At 42.3% G+C, this 26,934-nt stretch overlaps 1 protein-coding gene across 2 annotated transcripts in view; it reads left to right on the forward strand.

The window, feature by feature from the left end:
• Nucleotides 1–472: 472 nt before the first annotated feature.
• SERINC5 (serine incorporator 5) overlaps nt 473–26,934 on the forward strand; it is a 58,602-nt gene continuing 32,140 nt past the window's right edge. For both annotated transcript variants that reach the window (XM_066617182.1, XM_066617183.1), the window contains exons 1-2: nt 473–685; nt 24,598–24,765. In XM_066617182.1, coding sequence (XP_066473279.1) covers nt 659–685; nt 24,598–24,765 — 195 coding nt within the window. In that variant the 5' untranslated portion in view covers nt 473–658. The remainder of the gene's footprint in view (nt 686–24,597; nt 24,766–26,934) is intronic.

A 26,934-nucleotide genomic window follows, 5' to 3' on the forward strand; every position in this document is an offset into this window, starting at 1 on the left:
TAATGGCTGGTCCAGCGTGTCCACCAGCCTTGAGAATCTTAACAGAACGCAGAAGCAGGATGCACCTCAGTCCTGTGGGGGGCGTCAAAGGAACCCTGCAGGTGCTGTCTGTTCATCCCTTGGCTGCTGGAGTGGCTGGCCTCTGCTGTGGTGGAGCTTTCCTGGAGCAACGCCTCTGGCACTCCAGTCACTGGGACTGCAGCCCTCCCCAAACTGGCACGCGGCTCCTCCCCTCCCTGCGCTTGGCCTGGGAGCTGGCTGCAGGTGGGAAGAGCGGGGCAGGTGGCCTCTCCCCTCACCTGGGCGCCCGCCCTGCCTTTGCTGCCCGCCCCTCCTCGGTCAGGCGTCCTCCTCGCAGCCTCCCCGCCCCGGAAAGCCATTGAGGCGCTCCCGAGCAGACTGACGACAGCGGAAGCTTCAGCCCAGCCGCCTCCGCTCCCGACGGGAGCTGCTTGCACAAGCAGGAGGCAGCCCAAGAGCTGGAGCGCTCTCGCTGCGCGCGCGCGCTCAGGGCAGCCACAGCCGTGCGCTCCGGGTAGGCGAGGCGCGGAGAGAGTCGGCTGCGCCCTGCGCTGCCCGCGGGGAGGCCGCTGCTGCCTGGACAGGGAGGCAGGTGCTGCCGAGGCAAGGCTGGCGCCTCCAGCCTCCAGGGGCGAGCATGTCCGCGCCCTGCTGTGCGGGCCAGGTAAGGAGGGCTTGGGCGGCGCGGGCTTCTGGAGGTGGGGGGAGGAGGAAGCCTCTTGGCTTGCTGCCCCCCGACTCTGTCCCGGAGGGGGGGTGGAAAGGGGCTCCACCCTGGCTGCGTGGCGCGTCCCTCCTTCCCTTGGTCAGCCCCCGACGCCCTCAGCCTCGCCGGCCAGGATGGTCATTCCCCAGCTGAATGGGGGCTAGACGGGGCCAGCCCCCGCCCCCTCCCCCGTTCCTGCCTCCCCACTGCTTCGTTTGCGGTGCTGCTGCTCGGGGCTGCTAGCAAGAAATCCGGGCTCAGGCTCCAGTCCCAGTGCAGCCCCAAGGGAAGGGAACGAATGCTCCCCTACCTTAAGGAGGCCTCTGTGGCTGCCTCCCCACCACTGGATGCAGCGCATGCCACCGGAAAATTGGAGAGGATTGGGCCTTTGGCTGGGCAGCGCAGCAGACCCAGTGGTGGCAGCGCCTCGCTGAGTACTGTAGTCCAGTGATTTTTCAGCCTTTTTCATCTCACGGCACACTAAAATGATCAAGGCACACCACCAGTTTTTGGACAACTGTCAAGGCACACCATGCTGCCGGTGGAGGATTCACATCCCCCAATAGCCCTGCAAATAAATAACCATCCACAAAATTCCCATGGCACACCTGTGCACCATTTGCAGCACACTGATTGAAAACCGCTGCTGTAGTCCATTGTGGCTGGCTGGCTGATGTGCCACTTGGATCTTATGGCCTGAACACCTGTCAGAGCTTTTTACAGGAAACTCCACTCTTTGCAGGGCTTATCAGTTGCCACCCTCTGCTGTGGTAGCATTTGTCTTTGCTTGATGCACACTGAAATACACACACGCGCGCGCACACACACACACACACACACACACACACACACACACACACACACACACACACGCTGCAGGTTGCTTAAAGATACAGGGTGCATAAAAATGTAATACTAAATATAGCCTGTTCCCACAAGAATGGCAAACATGTGGCACTTTAAAGCCTCAGCTGTACTGCATTGCAAGCCTTTGCAGGCTGCAGTCTGTTGTGGAAGTGTGTGCCACTGAATCCATAAAATGACATGGGGCTATTCATCTCTTTTTTGTATAATTAAGCCATTTCTGCCCAATGTTGCATATATGCAACAGGCACCAAATGTGTACACACCTGAGGACTGGGCAAAAATTGGATAAATGCATCTCTTAAAACCAAACAGGCTTAGAAAGGAGTGTTTCTGCCAACTAGGCTTGGCACCTGTTTGCTGAGTGTAAAGTTATCAGTGCAATGAATAGCAAGGTCTTGAGATGGTGGTGTACAGTGTTCTTCAGAGTTAAACTGGTCTACTTTAACAGCTGTTACACTGAAGGACACATTGGATTTATGGGTGGATGTTGTGTGGGTGTTCAGGAGGGAAAACTGACATGCTACCACTGCTGTAGTTGGTGGTGTAGCATAGTGGCTGGAATTAGGATTTCTCTAGTTTGAACCTTGCCTCTGCTAGGAACTCACCTGGTGGACTTCGCATGGCACTCAACTTTGGCTCTCCTAGCACTATTAGCTAATACTTACAATCCTCACAATGCCCCGTAATGTATTAAAATAGTACATGACAAGTCCTTTGCTCATTCAGAAAGTGCTAGAGCAGTGTTTCTCAAACTGTGGGTTGGGATCCACTAGGTGGGTCACAAGCCAATTTCAGGTGGGTCACCATTTATTTCAATATTTTTTTAATTTATTAGACTTGATTCTACCATGGTATGTGACTGTATTTGGGGAAATGTTACAGATCTGTACTTTTAACAGACTCCTGTGCATATGCTTTTAACGATGATAGTACTGCTGGCTAAGTGTGGGTAGAATTGTAACCCAGGATTGTTAAAAATTTTCCTGCTTGATGCTGTCACTACTGGTCATGATATCACTTCTGGTGGGTCCTGACAGATTGTCATTCTAAAAAGTGCTAAAAGTTTAAGGACCACTGTGCTAGACCAGGGGTGCCCAAACCCCGGCCCGGGGGCCACTTGCGGCCCTCCAGGCCTCTCAATGCGGCCCTCAGGGAGCCCCCAGTCTCCAATGAGCCTTTGGCCCTCCGGAGATTTGTTGAATCCCGCACTGGCCCAACGCAACTTCTCTCAGCGTGAGGGCGACTGTTTGACCTCTCATGTGAGCTGTAGGATGAGGGCTCTTTCCACTGCTTGCTGTTTCACGTCTGTGATGCAGTAGAAGCAGCAAAGGAAAGGTCAGCTTTGCTTTGTGCAAGGCCTTTTATAGGCATTGAGCTATTGCAAGACCTTCATTCGTTCATATAAGTTCATCTTTAATATATTCATTTATGTAAACTTATGTAAATTTATTCAAATTTTAAATATAAGTTAATTCTTCCCCCCCCCAGCCCCCAACACAGTGTCAGAGAGCTGATGTGGTCCTCCGGCCAAAAACTTTGGACACCCCTGTGCTAGACAAATATGAAATACAGTATTTATTACTGTATCTTAGTCGAGGAAGGACTTGGGAAGATAGCATTGATAGTGCCTATGTTCGACAGCAAGCAGCAATGCCTGTATCTCTGTGTGTTGTCACTTATTGCAGAGAGAACTGGTGTGGTGTAGTGGTTAGTGTTGGACAAGGACTGAGGATATTCGGGTTCAAATCATTACTCAGTTATGCACTTTATTTGGTGATCTTGTGCATGTCGCCATCTTTCACTCGCAGGCTTGTTGTGAGATCAAATGGTGAGAATTGTGAACTTCAGCCAAGAGCTTCTTGGATATAAACAAATCAATTGTTCAGATCAAATCAAATTATCCATTCAGTCGAGTCCAGCCCTTGGCGATTCCATGAGCCAACTTTCTCCATGATTTCCTATCTTGTACAGCTTCTTTCAACTACTTTATTTTTTGACCAGTGTCTGCTTTGATTGCATCCAGCCAACGCGTTCTTTGGCATCCTCATTGTCTTTTGCCACTGACTATTCTGAGCATAACATCTTTCTCCAATGATGTTGACCGCATGACATGGCTGAAGTAACTAAGTTTTATTATTTTGCCCTCCAGTGACTCGTCTGGTTTTATGTGCGATCTAACCAACCATTTCTTAGAAGATCCTTAATAATCATATAGCTTGTTTCTAAATGTGTGTTTGGAAATAAGTCCCATTCCCTTCATACGTAATCACTCCAGTAAGTATACTTCCCAGAATGAAGGAAAAATTTACTGTAACTTTCTTTCTGGTAAGTATACTTAAATGTCTGTGAAGTCCATCCTCCAAGACTATTTTTTCTACATTAATATTATAATTATGAAACAAGTACTTTGGGGACACTATGCTATGAAATGACCCACTTTAAAGAAAAAAAGTTGCTGATTAGGAGAAAGTAGCAGCATTTAATTTTCTGGGCAATGTTTGTGTTCTTTGTAGTTGACATGTCAGACTAATGTTCTTATGGCATAAAGCAAAAAAAACAAAAAAACCTTTGATCCTCCCTGTTACTCTTTTTGTGTGAACATTAGCATGGGGTGGACAGGAGAAGGGAATGATTTTGAAACTGATTGTGTGTTCTAGCTGCTGTAGAAGTTACAGCAAATGGCAGTGGAAAATGCAAAATTTGCATGTAGTGTGGTGTGCCAAAGCACTCTAAGAAAACTCACATTTGCTTTTAATATAGGGGTAGACATCATACAACACAATTCTATGCATGCTTAATCTGAGTAAGCCCCATTGTATTAAGTGGGGTTTGGTCTCAGCATAGGATTTTGGCCTTAGTGTGCATAAGTAAGTACAGTATATCTAGTATAACATTCATGCAAAAAAACAGCCTGAAGGCAGTATTTCACTTTTTCCTCTTCACAAAGATGTCTGGAGTAGAAGCCATATGTTCTTAAACTTGAAAGATGGGAAATCTGTGAAAATAGAATTTCCTGCCATTTCAGATAAAGATCAATCTCTCTGCAGCTGTATTATTCCTCTTTCCTGTTGTTAAAAATAAAACCAGAGCTGTGTTGAAATTGTCCTTAAAGTTTCCACTTGGTTTTCCATTGATCATAACTGGGTATGGAAATTTTACCAGAGTTTCGGTTCTATCCATAAATTTCTCTGAAAGGGGAGAAGCACGCATAGGCGCTTGTGTGAAATTGCTCTAAGAGTTTGGATTTTCTAATATGCTAGAGAAAGTACTAAGCATCTGTGATTATAGAAAGAGGTTGAAGGAGTTCTTGCACTGCCCACTTAGCTACTGTACTTGATCATACTGCTTATAAACACAACTGCTGTTCAGCCTGTTTGGGAAATGTGGTTTTACTTCTTTAGCAGGGTGGGTGGGATGGGGGAGGAAACAGCATCTCCTGTTGCTGAGGTGACATTGTGTGAGGCTTGAGGCATGCATTTTTCTACAGTTATATTGTTTCAAGACACAGTTCAGTCAAAGTTATGCACTTTCAAGTACTATTGATTTCAGTAGAAGAGGGTTTAAGCATGTGCTTAACATTGCCTCTTTGAAATCAGTAGCAGTTATGTGTTTAGCTGGATTGTGCCATTATATAGGAACTCTGCTGGTGGTTTTAGAAATGCTCTGCCAGTTCCTTCAGTAGGATGGCTACATCTGCTGGGTTTGTGTAGCCCAGTGCGTCTTATGTCTAATCACACTCTGCTGTTGTGACAGCCTGAAACATATGAATGTCCCATTGGTATATGTAGGGTCACATGGCAGTTGACCATGTTTCCCAAAAGCACACCAACAGTTGTCGACTGGAGGATCTAGGTCTATGTATAGTGTAGTCTTCTTTATTATTTTGTAGATTCAGGGCCACATTTTACATAAAGAATTTTCATTGGTAGATACTTTTTAAGTCTGATTGTAAGTGTCCCCGTTGGTAGTCAGTTTTTTTAAATTTGATCAAATGAGGCAGACTTAAAACATATTTAAATCCTGTGCATTCAAAATGGTGAATTAACAAATCCATTTGTACTCATAGTGACACCATAACATAATGTTCTTATTCTGAAATTACTCAAATTCAAACCTGTTGTAAACTGCTATTAATAAGAGTCTCCCAACAAACAGGCACAGATCAGTGGTGTTGTTGCTGTTGCTGTTGTTGTTGTTAACTTTATTTTTACCCCGCCTCCTTACAAACTTACATGGCTTACAAACAAGGTTAAAACAAATTAGAAAACATAATTTAAAAACAGATTAAAACATAACGACATATCATAAAAACAGTAGTCAGATAAAAGAGCATAGCGCAGCAAATTAGAAAAGGATCAGGCCTGTAACCAGATGTTAAAAAAGATATTAAAAGATGTTAAAAAGGCCAGGAACTCAGAAGGCTTGTCTAAACAGAAGGGTCTTCAGCCTTCGCCAAAAAGTTTCAAGAGAGGGAGCAGTTCTGAGAGCCAGGGTGGTGTAGTGGTTTGGGAGGTGGACTTAGACCTGGATGATCCAGGTTCAAATCCCCCCTCACCCACAAAACTTCCTGGGTGACCTTGGGCCAGTCACTTTCTCTCAGCCTCACCTACCTCACAGGGTTGTTGTGAGGACAAGAAAGAGGGGAGGAGCAGCTATGTAAACCACCCTGAGCTCTTTGGAGGAAGGGCGGTATAAAAATGTGAACAATAAATAAAATAAATAATTCTTAAGTCAAGGGGAAGGGAATTCCATAGTGTTGGTGCCACTACTGAGAAGGCCCTATTTCTTGCTGCCATCCCACGCACCTCCCTAGGCGGCAGCACTTGTAAAAAGGCCTTCTCTGATGACCTAAGAAGACGAGCCGGATTGTAGGGGAGTAGGCGATCTCTAAGATACCCTGGCCCAGAGCAGTATAGGGCCTTAAAGATCAAAACCAGCACCTTGAATTGGGCCTGGAAACGAATGGGCAGCCAGTGCAGCTGCTGGAGAAGCGGACTGACAGAGTCAAACCGCCTACCTCCAGTAACTACACGGGCCGCCGCATTCTGCACTAGTTGCAGTTTCTGAAACTGTCTTCAAGGGCAGCCCCACATAGAGCGCATTACAATAATTTAACCTCGATGTCACCGTGGCATGGATCACCATGGCCAGGTCTGCATGATCCAAGTATGGCCGCAGCTGGTGCAGCAGCCGAAGCTGAGCAAAGGCCCCCCTAGCCACAGCCACCACCTGGGAATCCAGGAGCAGCTGCGTGTCCAGGTGGACCCCCAAGCTGCAGACCTGCTCCTTCAGGGGGAGTGCAACCCCATTCAGCGCAAGCTGTTACTCCAGCACCTGCATCGAGGATTTCCGAACCAGGAGAGCCTCTGTCTTATCCGGATTTAATTTCAGCTTGTTAGCCCCCATCCAGATCCTCACTGCCTCCAGACAGCACTCCAGGACCTCAACCGCCACCCTGGAGTCTGGAGGAAAGGAGAGATAGAGCTGGGTGTTATCGGCATATTGATGGCACCCCACTCCAAACCCCCGGATGACCTCTCCCAGCGGTTTCATGTAGATGTTAAATAGCATGGAGGACAGAATTGAACCCTGTAGCACCCCGCACCTCAAGGGCCAGGATGTCAAACAGGCATCCCCCAGCACCACCATCTGGGACCAATCCTCCAAGTAGGAGCGGAACCACCGCAAAACAGTGCCCCCAACTCGACCAATCGGCCCAGAAGGATACCATGGTCGATGGTATCGAAAGCCGCTGAGAAGTCTAGCAGGACCAACAGGCACGCACTCTCCCTGTCCAGTCCCCGGAGGAGGTCATCCACCAAGGCGACCAAGGCGGTTTCCATCCCAAAGCCCAGCCTGAAACCAGATTGAAAAGGATCCAGATAATCCACTTCATCCAAGACCCTCTGGAGTTGAGACGCCACTACCCGCTCAATTACCTTGCCCAGAAACGGGATGTTGGAGACTGGCCGGTAGTTGTCTAATATAGTGGAATCCAGGGAGGGCCTCTTCAGGAGGGGGCGAACCACCTCCTGTTTCAAAGCGAGTGGTAACATCCCCTCCATCAAGGAAGAGTTAACCACCCACCCCGGGCAGCTGTTATCAGCCAAGCTGGGCAAGAGTTAAGCAGGCAGGCAGATGGCCTCACACTCCAAAGGAGCCTGTCCACATCCTCAGGCTGTACAAGCTGAAAAGAATCCTACAACACCGGACAAGCAGTTGCCAAGGGGACATCATCAAACATTGTCAATGTGGCATCCAAGTCGTGACGAATATGATCGATTTTATCTGCGAAATGTTGTGCAAACACGTCACAGCGGCTGACTGTGTGTTCCTCCTGGTCTACTGGAGGGTCCTGATGGAGGAGGCCCTGTACCATGCGGAACAGCTCTGCCAGACAGTTCTCAGCAGACGCAATGGTAGCAGAGAAGAAAGATCTCTTCGTTGATACCACCGCCATGGAATAGAGCTCTGTAATGAGCTTACTCCGTGTCCAATCGGATTCATCACAAGTTTATGAGTGGCAAGTTGCAGATCTTGTTCTCTGGAGATCACTTAGCTTGTTATTTGAAGTTTTCTCAAGTTCAGGCTTGGAAGTTGTTTTAGTGTATTGGTCAGCATGAATGCAACCATAGAGGTTAAATGCAAGGGTTGCTTAGGTCAGGTGTTTGAATTAAATTCATGATGTCATTTCTAATTGAATTTTGAAGTGGAGATCCAATCAAAGTGAACTGCTAACACAAGCTTGCACTGCATTCTCAGTGCTAATGTGACTAAGTATACACAGCCTTCAACATAAATGCATGTTCAGATATTGCAAGTTAAATGAAGATGTTGTATTCTAGGGACCTGCCTGCTGGATTTCTACACTAGGAAGATTAGTTTAATGGGGAACAATGCTGTGACTTCTTAAAATAATCTAAACCAAACTGCAGGTATGAAGAATGTGGTAGTTTAAAAAAAAACTTAGACTATCAGAAAAAGCATTTTGGGACTTTAATAAATGAAATGATCTTTCAAATTCAGAGCAAATAGTGCCATTGTTAGAAATAGGACCTGGGCAGGGGGGGCCCAACCCCCCTTCCCTACAAGTTCCCTGTCCCAGTGCAGGAATGATTTTCCCATGCCTCAAGAAGCAACAGGATAGTGCTTGTCTTGGTGAGGATATCACACACAGATGCAAATTCACTAGCAAACTGCAATTGGTTTTAGAACATAGACACAAAGCACAAAACAGAAAAGGACAGTGAGATTCTTGTATGGTCCCACCAATGGATGCATAAACAGGTAGATAATACAGATCTTACCCAAACTAGTTGTTGCCATGAAGGTGATGAATCACCCAGTCAACTTTGAGGTGGGCCCCTTCAGGAAATGGGAAGAGAGAGAGAGAGAGAGAGAGAGAGAGAGAGAGAGAGAGAGCTTCTCTAAGAGTGCATTCAGTGTTAAATTAACCTAGTATCAAAAGTAGTTTTTGAGGGCCCCACACTAAATGCTGGTAAGCTGTCTCTAGTAAAATCAGCATCTCACAATCTGGCAATGCTGTTTATAAATTGGGAGGTTCATCTTTAATATATTCATTTATGTAAACTTATGTAAATTTATTCAATTTTAAAATGTAAATTAATTCTTTTTTTCCCTGGCCCCCGACACAGTGTCAGAGAGATGATGTGTCCCTCCTGCCAAACTTTGGACACCCCTGTTTTAATCCATTGGTGTCTCAGTTTATACCCAGTAAAAAACTATAGAAGTTGAAAATTATTTACCCTTCCTATGAATTGCGATGCAAAAAGGAGATCTACCAACATGTTTCTGACAGCCACAGGTTATATGGAGAGGTGTTTGTTTCAGGTGAGTAAGATAGAATTATATCTTAAATCTTATTGAACACAGTAGGCTTATTTCTGAGCAAAGTGACATCATTTCTAAACACCTCTAATTATATGTCAAATCGCCACATGTGGTTCATGAGCAGCAGTTTGACTATTCCTAATACATGCAATCCAGGATATTGGCATGCTATTTGGGGAAAACCTTGTGAGATTGATAAGAGAATCATGATGAATGTCGAAAATGATTACGAAGTACTTCCCTTTTGGGACAATGTAGTAGCTGGAAACTTTTAGGTAAATGAAGATTTAGGTTCTCTCTTAGAAGCTTTAGCTCTAATTCCATTTCATTGCATTTCCCCCTGCCCTCAAAAGTGTATAATTTACCAGAAGATTCTTTCTTAGTAAATCATTGTCATGCACATCTTTAGTTCCTCAAAGGTGCATCCATTTTTGTTTTCATTATACTGTGGACCTTCAAAGTAAGTCTAAGTAAAAACGAACAGGACTGCTGGCTGCAGGTTTTAGCCACCAGTTGTTCATGTATGTCAGACATTGCAGAAAGTATTCTGGTTAATTTTGAAGTGTTTTTTGTATTAGTCATGGTAATGTTACTTTGGGGGAGGTGATGCACATGGAACAGCTGCTCTGTGGAAGCTGCTTAAGTTACTTTTGGTAGCTGTTTTTATGTAGCCAAGCTATTCATGTTCAATAGCTCACCATGTGGACTGGAAAAACCCTCTCCACAATCACTATCATAAACTTCCACACAACAAAAAGATTTGGAGGCACTACGCACATTTGCTGAATGGAGACAGCTATTATGTGACTTTCTTTCAGAGTTGGTGGATTTATCATCTGTTAGCAGCAGACATATTCAGTGAAAAATAAGCTCTCCTTGTGCATTAAAAGGAAAACAAGACATTGTATTCATCCACTCAGTGACTCTTGCTGGAATAGATATTCAGCTTTCTTGAAACAAATATCTTGCTAAAGGAAAATATTGATATGCTGCCAGACACTTTTCAGTACTTCATGGTCTTGCTTGAAGCACAGCATGACTGCACGGTGAAAACTGGTGCTGTCCTTGCATGCAAACTCTGGAATTCATTTATCAGGTTTTAAAGAATCTGGCTATACTGTTATGTGTTGGCATCCTAGTCTCAGAATAGTTGTCAGTTTCCAACTTCCAAAGCACATGATTTCCTGGCTTCTTTAAGTCAAATCAGCAAAAGCTTTCTTCTGAAGACCCAAAGCAATTTAGGGCTAATTGCACCGGTTCTTTACCCTTTTCTTTTTGTTTGTATATTAGTTTCTTCACTAGGATAAAACATATTTATAACTTGGTCCTGCACAATAGTGAGTTGCTATTGCTTACATAAGAAACATCTGCTCTGTTTCACAGGAAACAGAATTTTATGTATGGTTTTTTCTGTTTCTTGTCTCTTGAGACTAGAAAGTTGACCTCTGTCTCCAGTAAAGCAGCTGCAGTGGAAAACTTGACTTATTGTTTCTTTTCAGAATGCAATACAAAAAATAAATGTTGACACTTTTTCAAAGAGACGCTGTAAAGAGGTGTTGGTGAGACTAGAATATAACTTATCAGACACTTTACATTACATTTAGCAATGTTTGCACGGCATCCTAATTTATATATTTTTTTAAAAAGTAAACTTCAGAGGCCAACCAGTTTCTGACTCTCCTTCAGGCAGTGCTACTCTGTATTTAGAAACTGAGCTCCATGATAAAATGTAATTAAACTTACCCTTGGTAGAAAACACCGTAACATAGTGGTAGAAAAATTATCTTGTTTCTGGTGATTTGCCGTCAGAAACTTTTGTTCTACATTTTCATACAAGGAACAGATTTAAAGGTTAATGCATTAAAGTTAAAACCTTTTCTTAAGGTTTTTAACCTATTTTTGCCTAGCCCACAGGTGTACACATTTGATCCCTGTTGCGTATATGCAACGTTAGGCAGAAATGACCTAAAGGCAAGTTTGAATTCTCAATATGATACATGTATACTGTGACTTTGGGACCATTCATGCTAGCAGCTGCAGGAGCAGAGCAGCTTTCCATCCATATCTGCACTTTTTTAAAAGGGTTTTTCCAAATCTTGTAGTTTTTGAGAAATGTTAGCACTCCTTAAATAGCCACATTTTTCCATCGCAAGCTTGAGGAAAGTTTAAAGAATTACTGCAGTGTAACCACAGAAAATCCTGAAAAATAACCAGTTTAAGGGTTAGCTATATTTTATCATTTCAGAAAATGTAGTTTCCTTATTGTATAAAGAGTGAAATTAGTTCTTAACTTTTTAAGCATTCCAGTTTTTCTGTTACAAAAGTTTGTAATGTCTTTCCTCAACTGTTGTCTGAAATACGTGAAGGAATAAGCATCATTTCTTTTAATGCTAAGGTTTCTATATTAGAATATAAAGCAAGCAACAGGAGCAAAAAATAACCAAAATGAATTCATATACAGAACTCTGGTTTCAGAGTCGTATTCCACTTTTAAACAACCCTTTAAAGGTGTGAGTTTCCATTAAAAGAGCAGAAACCCAAAGAAAAAATGGGTTTGGACCAAATACTTGGACTAAAGCTGTCTGCTTGATAACCTCTACTGTTTGATCCAATCAATCACAATTAAAGTTAATGAGAAGTTTCATCCAGATTTTGAATTTAAAAGGAACCTGAAGGTAATTGTCATAGATGTGTAAACACCTACTTACCTGCTCATCTTTAAAAATTACCATCAGGTGACTAGGCAGAAATCGAATTTGGGTGTAAGTTATTTGTGGCAAGCTGGTAAGCATGTCTGTAACATGTAAGCAGGTCTGTTACAAAAACCTTAGGGGTTAATACCTCTGAATACACGCTCTGAATGGTGTGTATTTTAGGGATAATTAGGGGTTAATAAGCGCTCTGAATAGTGATTCTGGAACAGAGTGTCCTCTCCAATGCATGAAGCCTGGGTAAAGTAGATATGGAGGATAGACTGTTTCTCATGCAGCAAATCCCCCCTCTCCACATCGCTGAAATGGTCCAATGGAAAGGCAGAAGCCAATACGGTCGGTTCCAGCGGCGTCGCAGGAGTTGCCAGAACGTGACTGTGTTCAGCCATGAACTGCCTCGGGGACTCCGGCTCCGGATTTTGCCTCGAGGTTGACTCTTGAAGCCTTTACCATAACTGGATGTAGCCACAAGGCAATGGAGGTTTGGGATCAGAGTTTTCCTTCTCTCAGATGAGCTGCCTTCCCAGGCTATCGAGTCCCATCTACCCAGTTGCTGTTTAGTCACCTCTTACGACAAGTACAGCCAAACTGAGGGCCTATTCTTATCTCCAGCCCCCAGGGAACTTTTCACCAAACTCTCATAAATCAGCATTGTTTGTTTTCTCAGCACCAAGCTAGATAGCTTTAAAAACCTGTGTGTGTTGGCTTTTAATAGTGGAGGGAGGGGGAACACACTCAAACCCTTAGCATGAGGCATCCAGTTTCACTCTTGTTACTCACATCATGGTACTGACAATATTTGTAAACCCCCCTCCCCATAATGGGGTACTTGTTGCCAGAGGAAAGCTGCCATTGGTGCCAGTGGCCACTTCCTTACATGGCAAAGAGTACCCGGAGGCATTCAATTTTCAGAAAAGGCTTGGCTGTGTATTTTTAGGGACTTGGCTGTGAAATTGATGTGATGGCATGATCTGCTTCAGAAATAGTTGTCTCATTTAATATCTAGGGCAGGGCAAGTCTGGCAGTGTCCTCTGTATTGCATGATCAATGTCTGGAGCAAAACCAAGATCAACAAGTGATAGCTAAGTAAGACCTGTCCCTTAGGAGTGAAGGCATATTGGCCTTTTCGGATAGAAACATATCAAATAATGCAACTTTAAACACAGGTTTTTGTTACTTAACTCACCATGGCACCTGATTTGCAAGGCTGGTCTGCTCCAGCTGCCTACATAAGGATAGTCTTTCATAAATTAACCCTCACCTTTAAAATCTAGCATAGTTTAATCAGATTGTACAGGTAAAATGTACACTTCTTGAAGTGCCTCAAGTAAGAGATTGTTTTCAGCAAAGTCATTCAGCAAAGTCATATTCTTTCATCAAAGAAACAGGAACAGAATCTTCACAACTACAGTGATAATAGGAGTGACTGTGATTTCTTCATCCAACTAGTGACTGAAGGCCATTAAAATTTTCCTCTAGATTTGATTTTTAAAACGTAGTATCTACCATATCTGACCATGGGTAGTCAGCTTCCTTTTTTAGTGAGCGGACAGATGTGACTGGGTCAACCAAACTACATTACCACGGCAAGTAAAAAATATTGTCTGACTTGCTCAATGTCTGAAATTACTGTATTTACAAGATTGCATTGAGAAATTGAGCCATAAATAACTGTATAAGCACAATTGAAGTTAGTGGGAGTTGCTATCAAGGAAATGTTTAAGATTAGGGTGGCGATTTTTACTGTTACTGTTTAATTTGGCTTTTCTCAGCTTTTATGAAAGATTTAGCCTTTAAAAAGAAACCTAGTGAGAAATGAATACTGTTAAATCCTTAATTTGAAATTTGGGTATTTATTTTATTTACCTAAATATAAAGCAGTTCATACTCTTAAATCTATACACCAATTTATTGGTAGTTTGTTCATGTTTCTGTTTATGGTATAGTTTTTCAAGGGATCAAAAAAAAAATGTAACTACATATTTTTGGTTTGGTACTCCACCCTTCCTCCACAGAGCTTAGATGAATTACTGCTGATGTGAATGGCAAGTTCCATATTCTTTAACTCCATTTTCTTCTGGCATGTTTGAGTTGATAGGCCTGGGATGAACTTAGTAGCCTTTAATGGCTTCCAGTGTCTTCAATAGCAATCTTGCAGCTCATAACCTTTTTGCATCTACTGGTCCTCTTTCCCTTTAGAGTCCTCCTTTTTCCTTCTACTATCTTTAGTTGTTGAAGGAAGCCAAGAAGTGTTATTGTGGGTGGTGTGAGCTTGGGGTGAGCTTTGAGGAAAGTCTCTTGGGCAGATGTCAGCAGAATATTTCATCTCTTGTTCCATCCTCTTCAGACAACTTAGAGAAAGTTGTGCTGAGTAGAAAAATAATGCATGCAGCACCAAAACTAAACTCTGAATGCATGATGCATTCTGTACCATAAGCACACTGACACATGCTTTAATTACATCTAGGTAAATTAAAAAACTGGTTGAACTAGTTATCAAATGATACTTGAAAGTAGTTGGGTGACTTTTAGCTTCTTTTGAAGGGAACAGACTGTTCTTTTCTCTGTCTTGTTTGCCAGGTGTGAAAGATGCTTACATTTTACAGACCTTTCTGTATGCAGACCAATCACCACATTTTAATTTTGGTTTTCATTTCCAGAACTTAGGATGCAGGTATCAGCTGTTGGAAAAAGCTGTCATAGGCCTCTCTGAATAAGTCTCTGTGGCAATATGCATTCCTTTGGTCTGTGGAATGACTGAAAGTTTCCCATTTTATTTCTGCTTACGTTTTTGTAACCAGCAATTTTGTAAGAAGAAAAATATGAAAGACTGGCTAAATTACTGACTTTTCTAAAAGCAGTGGTGGTGTTTCACGACTTTGTTCCTGCACCTGCCTAAATGATTAAACTTTTCTAAACCTAAGAACATATGAAATAGTAGTGTTTTTCTTATCAAAACCTGTTCAGTCAATCAATGTATTAAATGATAGGTAATTCAGTAATTAAGGAGTTTCCATTTCAGCAAAGATTGTAATATCCATTTGTGTTGAAACTGCTGCAAAGAAGCCTTAGGACAGAATTTCAGTTTGTGTTCATTTGACAGAAAAGAGAGACGTTGAATGTGTGACTTTCTTCTCATGCTGCAGAGATCCTCAATCTGTGAAGCATGGCTCCCAGGGGCAGTATGGCAAACACCAGCTGACAGTGAGACCACAACCGAAAAGCAGTGTGGTAGGAGGTTCGGCAGACTGAGCTCCTGCGTGCAGTTTATGTGTACTTGAAAAAGCCCACCCACCAGCCATGAACCTCTTACTGCTATTTATAGTATCACATTGCAGTCTCTGAACCTGGAAGTAACTTTCAAAGATGTTACTGAAAGTTACTTCTGCCTGTTGCACTTGCAACCTGGGGAGGGTGGTAACACAGGCCATAGTGCTGGGAAATGCTGTCATACTGCAACATTTATTGTAGTATAAACGTGTTTCAAAATGTTTCTGTCTCCAAAAAGTAGCACGGTCAGATACAAATGGGCTAATTCCAGTGTTTCTCAAACTGTGGGTCGGGACCCACTAACTGGGTCACAAGCCAATTTCAGGTAGATCCCCATTCATTTCAATATTTTATTTTTAATATCTTAGACTTGATGCTACCATGGTATGTGACTGCATTGGAGGAGATGTTACAGACCTTACTATTAACAAACTATTAGGTATATTCTTTTAACAATGATAGTAAATGGGAACTTACTCCTGGTTAAGTGTGGGTAGGATTGCAGCCTAGGATTGTTAAACATTTTCTTGCTTGATGATGTCACTTCTGGTCATGACATCACTTCTGGTGGGTCCTGATAGATTTTCATTCTAAAAAGTGGGTCCCAGTGCTAAATGTATGAGAACCACTGGGCTATTCTATGAATATTGTATCTCCAAAAATTTAGTAAATTCACTTCTATTGCAGATTACACAGTTAACTTTGGCCTCCTCTGACAGCGTGAATATCCAGTGACTTCCATAGTACATCATAAAAACACTACAAGAGCTTATCTCAGGGATTTCCAAGATGTGTGTAGCAATGCTTTAGGGCATCACGGCACACTCACAGGGGTGTTGTGGGATGTCTTCAGTCATCCCTCCTACCTGTTCTTCCAGACACCGCCATCTTGGATCTTGCAGAATCTCATGAGATCCAAGATGGCAGCGCCTGGCTCAGCCAGGAAGAACCTGGGACCACCTGATTCCAGGAACCAGTTTAAGTTTAGGAACCACTGACTTATCTGTACATTCAACTTGCTGTGTAGCAGCAGCCTTAAATCACTTCACAGGTTTCTGTACTGCGGCTCCCAACACAGATTAGACAAAATTGTGCCATGCCACTGCAAAGTGTAACAATCTAAATTCTGCAGTGAACCTTTGCCTAATCTTTTGTGGCAGGCCTTCAATGCATATAAACTGCATAACATTACAGTGGACCCACCTTATCCTTGGGCTCTACACCTACAGATTTGAATATATGCAGACACTGAGCCTGCAGCTGGAGAGCCTCAGAGACCTCCCAGACACAACTGGAAATGCTTTCCAGATGCACCCAGGAGGCCTTCTTAGGCACAGGGTGGTTGTGTATGGCCTCTCTGGGCTTCAGAAAGTCTCCTGGAGGTTTCAGAAAGGCACATCCAGTTTGCCAGGGCAGCTCATCCCTCCCAGCAGATTTCACTATTCGCAGAATTCATCATCCATGGGGAGAGGGTCCTGGAACATTTCCCCCATGGATACTGAGGGCCCATTGTGTAAGACCTACATGTAGAACAATTTGAAGTGTCCTTTTGCCTGATAGCAGTATGGGCTAAAGCCAGCCTTCAGAAGCTTTGCCTGTCCAAGTGCATTTGCGAGGCCAGTTGAAGTCTTCGTGAGGTGACGGAGCAGACACCCGTCTTCCTTCCACTGTAAAGACAGAATGGCATGTGACACAGCTGTTAAAAGTGGATATCTGAATCGCTTCATCTCTCTCCCTTGTGAAGAGGGAAAGTGTCTTTGTCAGTTGTGTCATAGAGATAAGGACAGTGTGCTTTTTGTCTCACCTGATGAAGAGTGTCTAAGTTTGAAGCTGCCTTGCATTTGGGTGGTATGTTGCCTTTACTTAATGTGTGACTGTGCATGTTGTTTGTTTTTCTGTGTGTACCAGAAGAATGCTATGCATATCAGATTTAGGCGTTTTTTCTCATCAATTGTATTGTATTGGCAACCTTCAGTCTCGAAAGACTATGGTATCGCGCTCTGAAAGGTGGTTCTGGCACAGCGTCTAGTGTGGCTGAAAAGGCCAATCCGGGAACATTTCAAGAATACCGTTTACAACACCGCCTTGTCCATATTCGGCAAGAAGACCAACAAGGCGGCAGACTGGTTTGAAGCCCACTCTGAGGAGTTGACACCAGTCATTGAGGAAAAGAGGAGAGCTCAAGCAGCATACAAGGCCTGTATCTCTCATCAAAATATGCAAAATTTCTCATCAAAATATGCAGCGATTTATGTACTTTGCATCTTATTGTTGCTAATCCAAGTAAATGTTGTAGTTCAGGGGTTCCTCAAACTTCCCCGACCACAACCCACAAACGAATGAATTCATCTGTTCAAACACCGTCACCTCTCGTCTTATACATGGTTGCCTTGTGCAAATCCAACTTCATCCAGTCAGCAAACAAGCAAAAAGAGAGAGAAAAAAGTCTAAATCATGCAGGTGATTCCATCCCACCGTTCTGCTTACTTAATACATGCCTGACAGTGCACATGAGATTACAGAAAGAAGCTGCTGTTCCCTCTGTCTGTCTCAGTTTCAACCTCTCATAATTTTAGACAGTGTATGTATTTCCAATGTAAGGGATTTTTCAGCATAATTTTTTGGGTATATGGCTTTATTGTCTGAATTTGAAACATGCCCTCACATAAGATGAGGGGCAACTGTAGCATCCTTTTTATCACTTATATGCAGTTTAACCATGTAAAGCAATTATTAGAAAAAAATGCATTTTTAAAATGGTGATTTCATTTGTATTAAAAACAAAGGGTTGCTTAGATAGAGCTTGTGATAGGAAACCTGACTTACAAACTTTTGTATTGTGTCTTTTATTTCTCTTGCCCAGTTCATTAGGGATGTCATTTAGGGAGGCCAGAGCAGTCTGTCTAGAGCCTTAAACCATTGTTTCAGATCAAGGGCAGAACTTTCCTTGGGCTCTCATCCAAATCTAAAAACGGAAATGGCATTTTAATAGTATCTCAACATTCAGAATTGTGTAAAAGGGCTCTTGCTTTCATATCCTGAAATTCATTGGTATTCTCTACCTGTATCCCTTAACATTCATAAATTATCTATTCAAGCTTATACTTAAAGTTTTAGTATTTCTTAATTTGCGTGAATCCTTACAAAAACATTCATTTAAATTGTTTCTTTGATACTAACTGGGATAGAATTACAGTATTGCATAGCCTTTTTAAAAATACCTTGAAATGCAAGAGATAGTGCGTTCTGATATCGTCTCCTCCTCACTTTAAAAAGTGCATGTGTCAAACTCCATGACATTATATATATTGGTTTTAATTTTGTATTTTTCCTCATAATATATGCACCCAGTGGGCCTGAAGGTATTCAGCAATGTTTTCTCAAGTCCTTTGCCTCATGTTGTTTGTTGAATGAAACAGAACTCTTTTGTAGAGCAGGTCGGGTTCTTCCCTATTCCATTCATCTCCAATGCTCAACAGTATGTGGTGAATTAAGAATGGTTCAGTAGTGCCTTTCAGTCAGTTGCTGCACGGTTAACATTGTGTGTAGTCAGGGCAAGCTTCTGAGTTTTTGTTTTCATTGAGTAAATAATTGGAATTGGTGGAAGTTTTGTTGATTAAAGAATGAGGGAAAGCTTTATTCTCAAACATGGAAGGCCTGAGTTGTAAGCTTTGGCCTTCAGCATTGTCTGATGGAGGCGCAAGTTAATTGGTATTAAGTAGATTGATTGTACAAGAAAGCGATTGTCTTTCTGTGTCAAATGCATAAAAATCCATCCCGTTGTGTGTCTTTTTTTCTCATAAGATATATCACAATGTAAAAACACTGGGAATATATATATATTACAATTTTGATTTCCCCGTGTTTAAATATATAAAACAAGACTTATGCTTTCAAATCAGCGATGGAAGGTACATTTCTTTCTTGAAACTGTTCTATATGTCCTGTTCTGTAGGATTAAAAAGTAACAAATTATTCACAAAGGTGCCTGGCATTATCGAACTTGTGTCCAATGTTATGTCCATATTTAGTAAACTTGTCCATCAGCAAAATATTGGAAATATCTTTGACCTAAATAATTTGGGATTCATTTATGGCAGTTGTTCCCAAACTTACTGCTGCAATGGTAGCACCATTGTGTGAGATTTTGTGAGACCTCACACAATTCTCATGCTATTTCAGCCCATTAAGAAGAGGCCACGTGGTGCCCCTGTGAGTGTGCTGCGGAACGCAGTTTGGGAATCATTGTTATTGTTTTCCTAAACAATGTCTGTTCAGAATTAACATACAGGAGGACCCCCATATCTGCTGATCCCGTATCCATAGTTTTACTTATCTGCGGTTCCACTGATGCAGTGCTCCCCCCTCAGCTCCTGTGCACCCTCTGGTGGTTTTTTCCTGTAAAACTAGAATTGACTTTTTATGCTTTTAAAATGCAGTATGAAGGCCAGGGAAGCCATCAGTGGTTCCGTCTTTCATAATGCATTTTAAAGGCATAAAAACTTCTGTACATGGAAAGTGCCATTCTGAAAATTATTTGCATCTTTTATCCTCTTCCACAGAGCACTTCTTTGTGGTTGCCAAATTAGCTCTGATTTACAGCAATGGGCACAAGCGATGAAGGATAGCTTTTCTCTATTGTGCTGTGCTTTATAAACTTCTCAGGGACATGTGTCTTGCTCCTGAGATAGACTCTTTATCTCAGGGGTGTCAAACTCATTTCATCTAGTGGGCCAAATAGCATTCATGGTGCCTGCTCAGTGTCAGAAGTGACATCATAAAGCAGGAAGTGGTGTCATTAAGCAGCTGACAACCAGAAATAAGCATTTTGTTCTCACATCGAAACTTATTAGCTGCAAACGGAAGGAGAGAAAATGTGCAAATCTTGATCATATTTTCAAGGTGTGGGGGAGCCCAGTTATCACGCAAGCCACCCTTTCAGCAGTGCTGCATCTGCCATAGTGACATCACTTTGCAGCTCAGCAGCTGATGGTGGTTTGCAAAGTGACACCTTGGCAAAAGTGGCGCTGCTTAAAGGGTGGCCACGTGATAATTGAGTTCTTCCAGCAACCTCTGCTACCTCTCCGTTCCTGTCTTGGTCTGCCCCTTCCCCCAGGTGTTCCTTGCCTTCTGAGGCCTCCTTCCATAGCTTTAGCAGAAGCACTCTGCTAAAAGAACAACTCTGTGGAAGCCCAATTACCATAGGGGAGCAGATAAAGAGCTTCCAGCTCTTAAAGATAAACAGCATCTGACACACAGGCCTTACATTTAACACTCTTGCTTTTTCTGATCCAGCAAGGCTGTTCTTAATTAAATGCCTTGTCATCCAGTGCATGCAACTTCATATTTCCTGCTAGTTTTTTTTATCCTATCACATGATTCTGTAGAACTCTGAGGTTCTTACATCTCATGCAGTAGGCAGCTGCTTCCAGACAAAATCATACCTTGGTAGTAAGTTACCTTTATGTTATAATAACATGTGTATGTCATTTTCCTGCTACAAACTCTATTCTTCTTCTAGAACGTTTATGGTTGAGAGGCCATGCAATCATGCTTTGTTCCTAGGCAGGCCCATACATGAGGCCAACTGAAATGTTCATGTGGAGCAATAACACCAGAGGGCGAAGAATGAAGAAGCCTCCAGCTTATCTGTCCAGCATCCTGTTTAGGCTACCACTCCAGTGGGCATGCCAATCCTCTTTCAACTTGCTGAGAGCATATTGGAAGAGAAAATTGCAGCAGCCTCCTTCTCCCTCATCTCTGTTGGAGAAAGAAGAAGGGGGAAAAAGCTATTATGATTCCAAATCACTTCTCCCTGCCGACTTGATACTTGCAACGATCACTGCATGCAGCCTCCTGCTCTGTCCCTCATCTTTTTTTTCCAACTATGTTTCTTTTATTTAGTTTTCTTAATTATATTACAAATACAATCAAAAAAATTAAAAAATAAAGATATTACAGGTTGTGTGGCAAATGCAAAATCTCAAACTACATTTCTTTGCTCTACTATAAAATCATACAAAAAGTTTGTTATCAATTCTTAAAATCTACACTTATTGAAAAATACATTTTCAACACAAAAAATTGAAAAAAACACATAAAACTTAAACCCCCTATCTACTCATCAAATCCATAGATTATTTAGCCCATTATATCGAACTACATTTCTTTATTCTACTACAAAATCATACAAAAAACAATTAATTATCAGATCTTAAACAGTCTAGACCAGGGGTCTCCAAACTTTTTGGCCAGAGGGCTGCATCAAATATCTGGCGTGGTGTGGAGGGCCGGAAAAAAAAAATTAAATATAGAATTTAAATCAATAAATTAGAGATGGAACTTAGATGAGTTAATAAATGAACAAATGGGCTTATTCGTTCAACCTCTCTGGCCCTCAGAACACACTCCAAACGCAATCAGAGCACAGTTCTGGTCATGTTTAGTTGAGTGGGCCAGAGGCTTTCAGAGGACAAGAGGTTGGCCGCGGGCCGGAAAGAGGCTTGCTGCAGGCCGCATCTGGCCTCCGGGCTGGGGTTTGGAGACCTCTCGTCTAGACTAACTAAAAATTACATTATCCACAGAAGAAGAAAAATAATAATAATAATAATACATGTATTTCTATACTGCCTTTCTTGGTCCTCAGATTTCTCCTTAGACTTTATTCAAGGCGGTTTACATAGGCAGGCAATTTTTAAATCCCCGTAGGGATTTTTACAATTTGAAAGAAGGTTTCTATCTTTCAAGAAACCACAACATTCAGGTGTTTCTTTCTTGATCTGGCCACACATTCTGGCCTCCATCCTCCCACGCTCAGAGCAGATGGAATAGCTCAGCTCAGCTTGTCAACTGCTTCAAGGTCGCACGGTGCCGGTGGCCTCGAACTGGTGACCTTCAGATGTTATCTTCAGGCAAATGGAGGCTCAACCCTCCATGAGAAACATGAAAATTAACTCCCCTATCTACTCATCAAATCCCTAGGGTATTTAGCCCATCTTCCCCTCAGTGTGCAGTAAGTCCATGAATGGTTTCCAGTTATCCATAAAAGTTTTTACTGACTTGTCTTTAATAACAATTGTAAGTTTTATCCATCAAAACCTCTTCCTCCTAACATTGATCCTGTTGTATATCTTCTAATCTTCCCTCTTGTCCTCTTAAAACCTCCTTTAAATTTCTGCATAAAGTCTCTTGCCTTTTGAACTGTATCCAACCAGTAGATTTTTTGTTGTCTATAAACCTGATCAGCTTCTGAACCAATGATTTGTTCATCTATTTGTAAATACCAAGCTAGAACCTGTACCATTCGTTGTCTCAAATCTTCTCCCAAATTCTTTGATGAGACCCTAAGTTTCAATGTTTTTTCTTTATTTGCTTGTTCCATCAAAAATGTCATATCCAATGTTTTCTCTTGTACTGAACTCAGGACTTCCATTCTACAATCAGTGATACTGACCCTGTTCTGGATCTCCTGTGTCTCTTGTTTAATATGTTTAACAAATTCTTCCAGCTGAGCCATATCTTGTCTCAATTCGAATTTCAGGTCTTTAAGTTCTTGTTCAACTGAGTCTATTTTTAATTCAATTTTATCCTGAAACTGCTGAAACAGGTATTCCAGAAATTCCACACTAAGTTCTCTCTTCGGAGTCTGTATTAGTAATCTTGACTGTTTAGTTTGTTCTTTTGGTTGCTCCACAGTATTGGCTCTTCATTCCAGTTTTCACCAGCGGATATCATTTCTAATTCAAACAATTCAAGAACTCTATGGTTGTACACTCTGTGGTTTTGAAATAAAGTTCTTCCATTCTATAGTTCATATACTCAAATTTTGTAAGCTATGACATAGCACATAAAAATAAAATATAAACACCCTAGATATCGTAATCATTAAAGTCAATAAAAAGCCATTAATCAGTAGAAAAACATCCTAATAAAGCACTTGGAGACCATTCTGCCGTTAAAAACTTTTGAAACTCATCTCCGCGTCACCATGCCTGCTGCACACATTCTCAGCATTTCATTCCTTCTGACCAATAAGAGTTTCATCTCATTAAAATTGTTTCAAGCTCCTTTAATTAGCAGTCTTATCTTGAATGTCCAAACAACTTCTATAAATCTTGACAATATTTCTCTGCAACTTGCCAAAACGAAAGTAATAAATTTCGGGGGAATGGTCAGGCTTTGTCTCACCACTGAAGACCCGAGCTAGATGTCTGTCCTTCTCTTCCATTGCTCAAATTAAAGAGGGGTTCCCCAGCCTTCGCCAGAGGTACCCCCCAAAAGGAGCCACCTCCGAAGAGTAATCTCTTGTTATCCCTTTGATCCAGGGAAGACCTTGGCTGCAAGCTGTCAACAGCAGCTGGGTTTAAGTCTCCTGGTGCTTTCCCAAGCAGGAAAGTTCAGCCCGCCATGTTAACTCCCCCATGTGTTCTCCCGCTCTGCCCCACTTCTGATTAAAATGAACACAAGCAGTGCCCATTCATTTCAGACAGAATTGTCACATATAGAGGAGGCTGTGCAGCATGTGCTTTTTAAATAAAGGGAAAGGCGAACAGAAACATTCTTGCTTGTTCACCAGTCCTTCTTCTGTGGGAGGGATGCTTACAGGCATGTGCACATGGGCAGCAGTAGCTGATTAAGGTGGTGCAGGAACCCTAATTGGTTATAGCTTAACCTTGCAAGTGTTAAAGAGACCAAAATCCAGAGAATTGTGCACATAGCTCCGTCACTTAATATGCTGGTTCCCAAACCTTTTCAACTGGTGGCTCCCTTGACCTACTGGGCCACTAGCCACAACTCCCCATTCGAGCTATACATTGTATAGGGTGGCAGGTTTTCCCGAGAAGTCACTGGCTTCCCTGGCTGGTTTCCACAGCTCCCCGGGGAGCCATGGCTCACAGTTTGGGAACCACTGACCTAATTGCAACACAGTAATTTCTAAGCTAGAAGGTGCCGCTTCTCTCATTATCCTTAAACCACCATTGGAACTTGGTGGTGGTAAGTGTTTCAAAAGCCATACAGCTGCAATGGGATTTGGTCCTTTTCCAAAATGCCCAAATCCTCCTGGACACGCAAAAGTCCTTTATGCGGTTGGATCATCTCTCTGACTTGTGGCACTTACTGCAGACTGTAATTTGAAAATATGGTTACATTGACTATTTTTATTTCTCCTAGTTGGCCTGTTGCTGTGGTACTGCTGCATGTTCACTCTGCTGCTCATGCTGTCCTAAAATAAAGCAATCAACCAGCACCCGCTTTATGTATGCACTATACTTCATACTGGTGACTCTTATCTGTTGTGTCATGATGTCAAAGACAGTAGGAGAAGAAATGGAAAAGCATGTAAGTAACTCAAGTTTTGTTTTGTTGATTTAATTTCAATTTATTTTGTACTTCATTCTGTATAAAATATTCAAAGTGGCTAACAAGCCCTGTTTAAGAAAGTATAAAATGTGAAACTCATTGAAATAATTAAAACATTCAAGAACTGCATCAGGGGACACATCTGCAGCCACATAAAATTACACTCCACTTTTCCCCTTAGGTGTTCAAGGGGACACCTCCTTGGGTGTTGGGTATTTTACCAGATATGGTCTTAGAAAACCTGTTGAAATGAGAATATCTTCTGTCAGTGCTAAAACACTGATTGGGGGATGGTGTTTCCAAGGATGAGAGTTCCACAGGGTAGGTGCAGCAACAGAGAAACTTCTCCACAACAGAGGAGTATCAGTTGAACGTCAAGAATCTGGTGGGATAAATTTTTCTTAACTATTCTACAGAAAATCCAAGATGGAGCCAGACAGGGCTTCCCAGGGCCAGTGAGTAATCTTGTTATAGTAGAGTGCCAAGAACTCTTGAAAATGAGTCTAGTAAGCAGAATTGTCTTAACAAAAGATGTGATTCATTGCTGAGATTCTTTCTCTACAGATGGCCACAAACAGACTGCTGTTCACATAAAATCCTCCCTGCCCCTTTAGCCCAGTATAAATCCTGGACTGGTCTACTAATCTGTGACCAACCCAGGGCTCTCCAAATACCAGCCTAGATCAAGGATTTGCTCGATCACAAAAGCAACACTAGGCACCACTGCAGAAAAGACTATCAACCCAACCCTAATCACCAGCTACACCTGCATAGCGGCAACTGTGCTGGCATAGGGTGTTACAAACATGCCATAAAGCATATTTGCAGTACTGTGCAAGTAAGGGGCACTGGAAAGGCCTACACTGTCGTGCCTGTGCCAAATCCGATGCTGTGGAGCAAGTAGGAGCTACTTCAAGCAGCACTGGGGTTGGGGGGAGGATGGGGAGGGGAATAATGGGGTGGGGGAAGGGCAGAGGGGGAGGATCAGGCCCAGGTGGGGGCAGCATTGTTGGTAGAGGCCTCTGCCATATCCTATTCCCCCTTCCAAGCCCTTTTCCCTGACACGGGCTTCTCGGATTTGTGCCTGCAATTTAGCTGGTGCAGATTCAAATAGCTCCATTGGGCAGGCAGGGGCTCAACAACAGGGTAATATGCCCTTAGCTCTTGGAGACTTCCAGCCTGCTCCTAACCAGAGCTGGATACTATGTGGACCTTATGATCCCACAGCACTGGTGCAGGATAGAATTGGGCTGCCTGTTCTCTTGTACAGCAAGTAGAAATAGCTAACAATGGTACACAAAGGATGGCCTTCAATGTTGATATTAAGAAAAGGGAAGTGTAAAACTTGTATCAGTTGCTAAAGGGAATTAGGGGGACAGTGTCTAGCTGAATTGCTGTTACCAGAAAAAAAAAACCCACATGTGAATTTGGATTTTATGGAAATTTGGAAGGAGAAACCATAACAACACATTTGGCCCTATCATTTGCCCAATTTATGTTTCACTCTAGCATTATATTTAATGTATTTTAAAACTCCATTAAGATATTCATGCACAGTTCCAGAAACAGTTTATAGTATTTATGAAAGATCCCAAACAGTGTGTATTTCAGTAGTGCCAAATGTTTCATTCTGTGTTTCTCTTTGAAAACAGAAGAGTAGGACAAGCCAACACAAAGTGTAATTGTTTGCATGAAGGCAAAGATGATTGCTCTCTGCAATTTGAGTATTTGGCAGCTTCGAATGAGAGAATGCAAATGAGTTGTTTGTTGCAAGAGTGTTCTTTGTTAGAACTCTTACCTACTTTTGAGTATTTTAACTTGTTGCAGCAATTCCATCCTACTGAAGATTCAAGAGCTTCTGTTCATTTTATTGCTGAATAGAGTATAGCCAGAAATAATTACTGCTTTTCTACAGATTAGGGAGTCCAAGAGGTAAACTGAATTTTGATTGTTATCCTGTTCCTTCTCTGCCTGCTCCTGATGTTGGTGGATCTGTTGTTCTCATTCATTCAGTTAGAAAATGAACACATTATTAGATTACTCACCAGTTGCAGGCATTTCTCATGTAAGCATCAGAGTTGACTTGCTGATGGAAAGATGTCTTTGCCGATTAGACAATAAAGTTCATAGAAATGTTAGAACTTCAGT

This window comes from Tiliqua scincoides, chromosome 2, assembly GCF_035046505.1.
Source record: "Tiliqua scincoides isolate rTilSci1 chromosome 2, rTilSci1.hap2, whole genome shotgun sequence".
NCBI lineage: Eukaryota > Metazoa > Chordata > Lepidosauria > Squamata > Scincidae > Tiliqua > Tiliqua scincoides.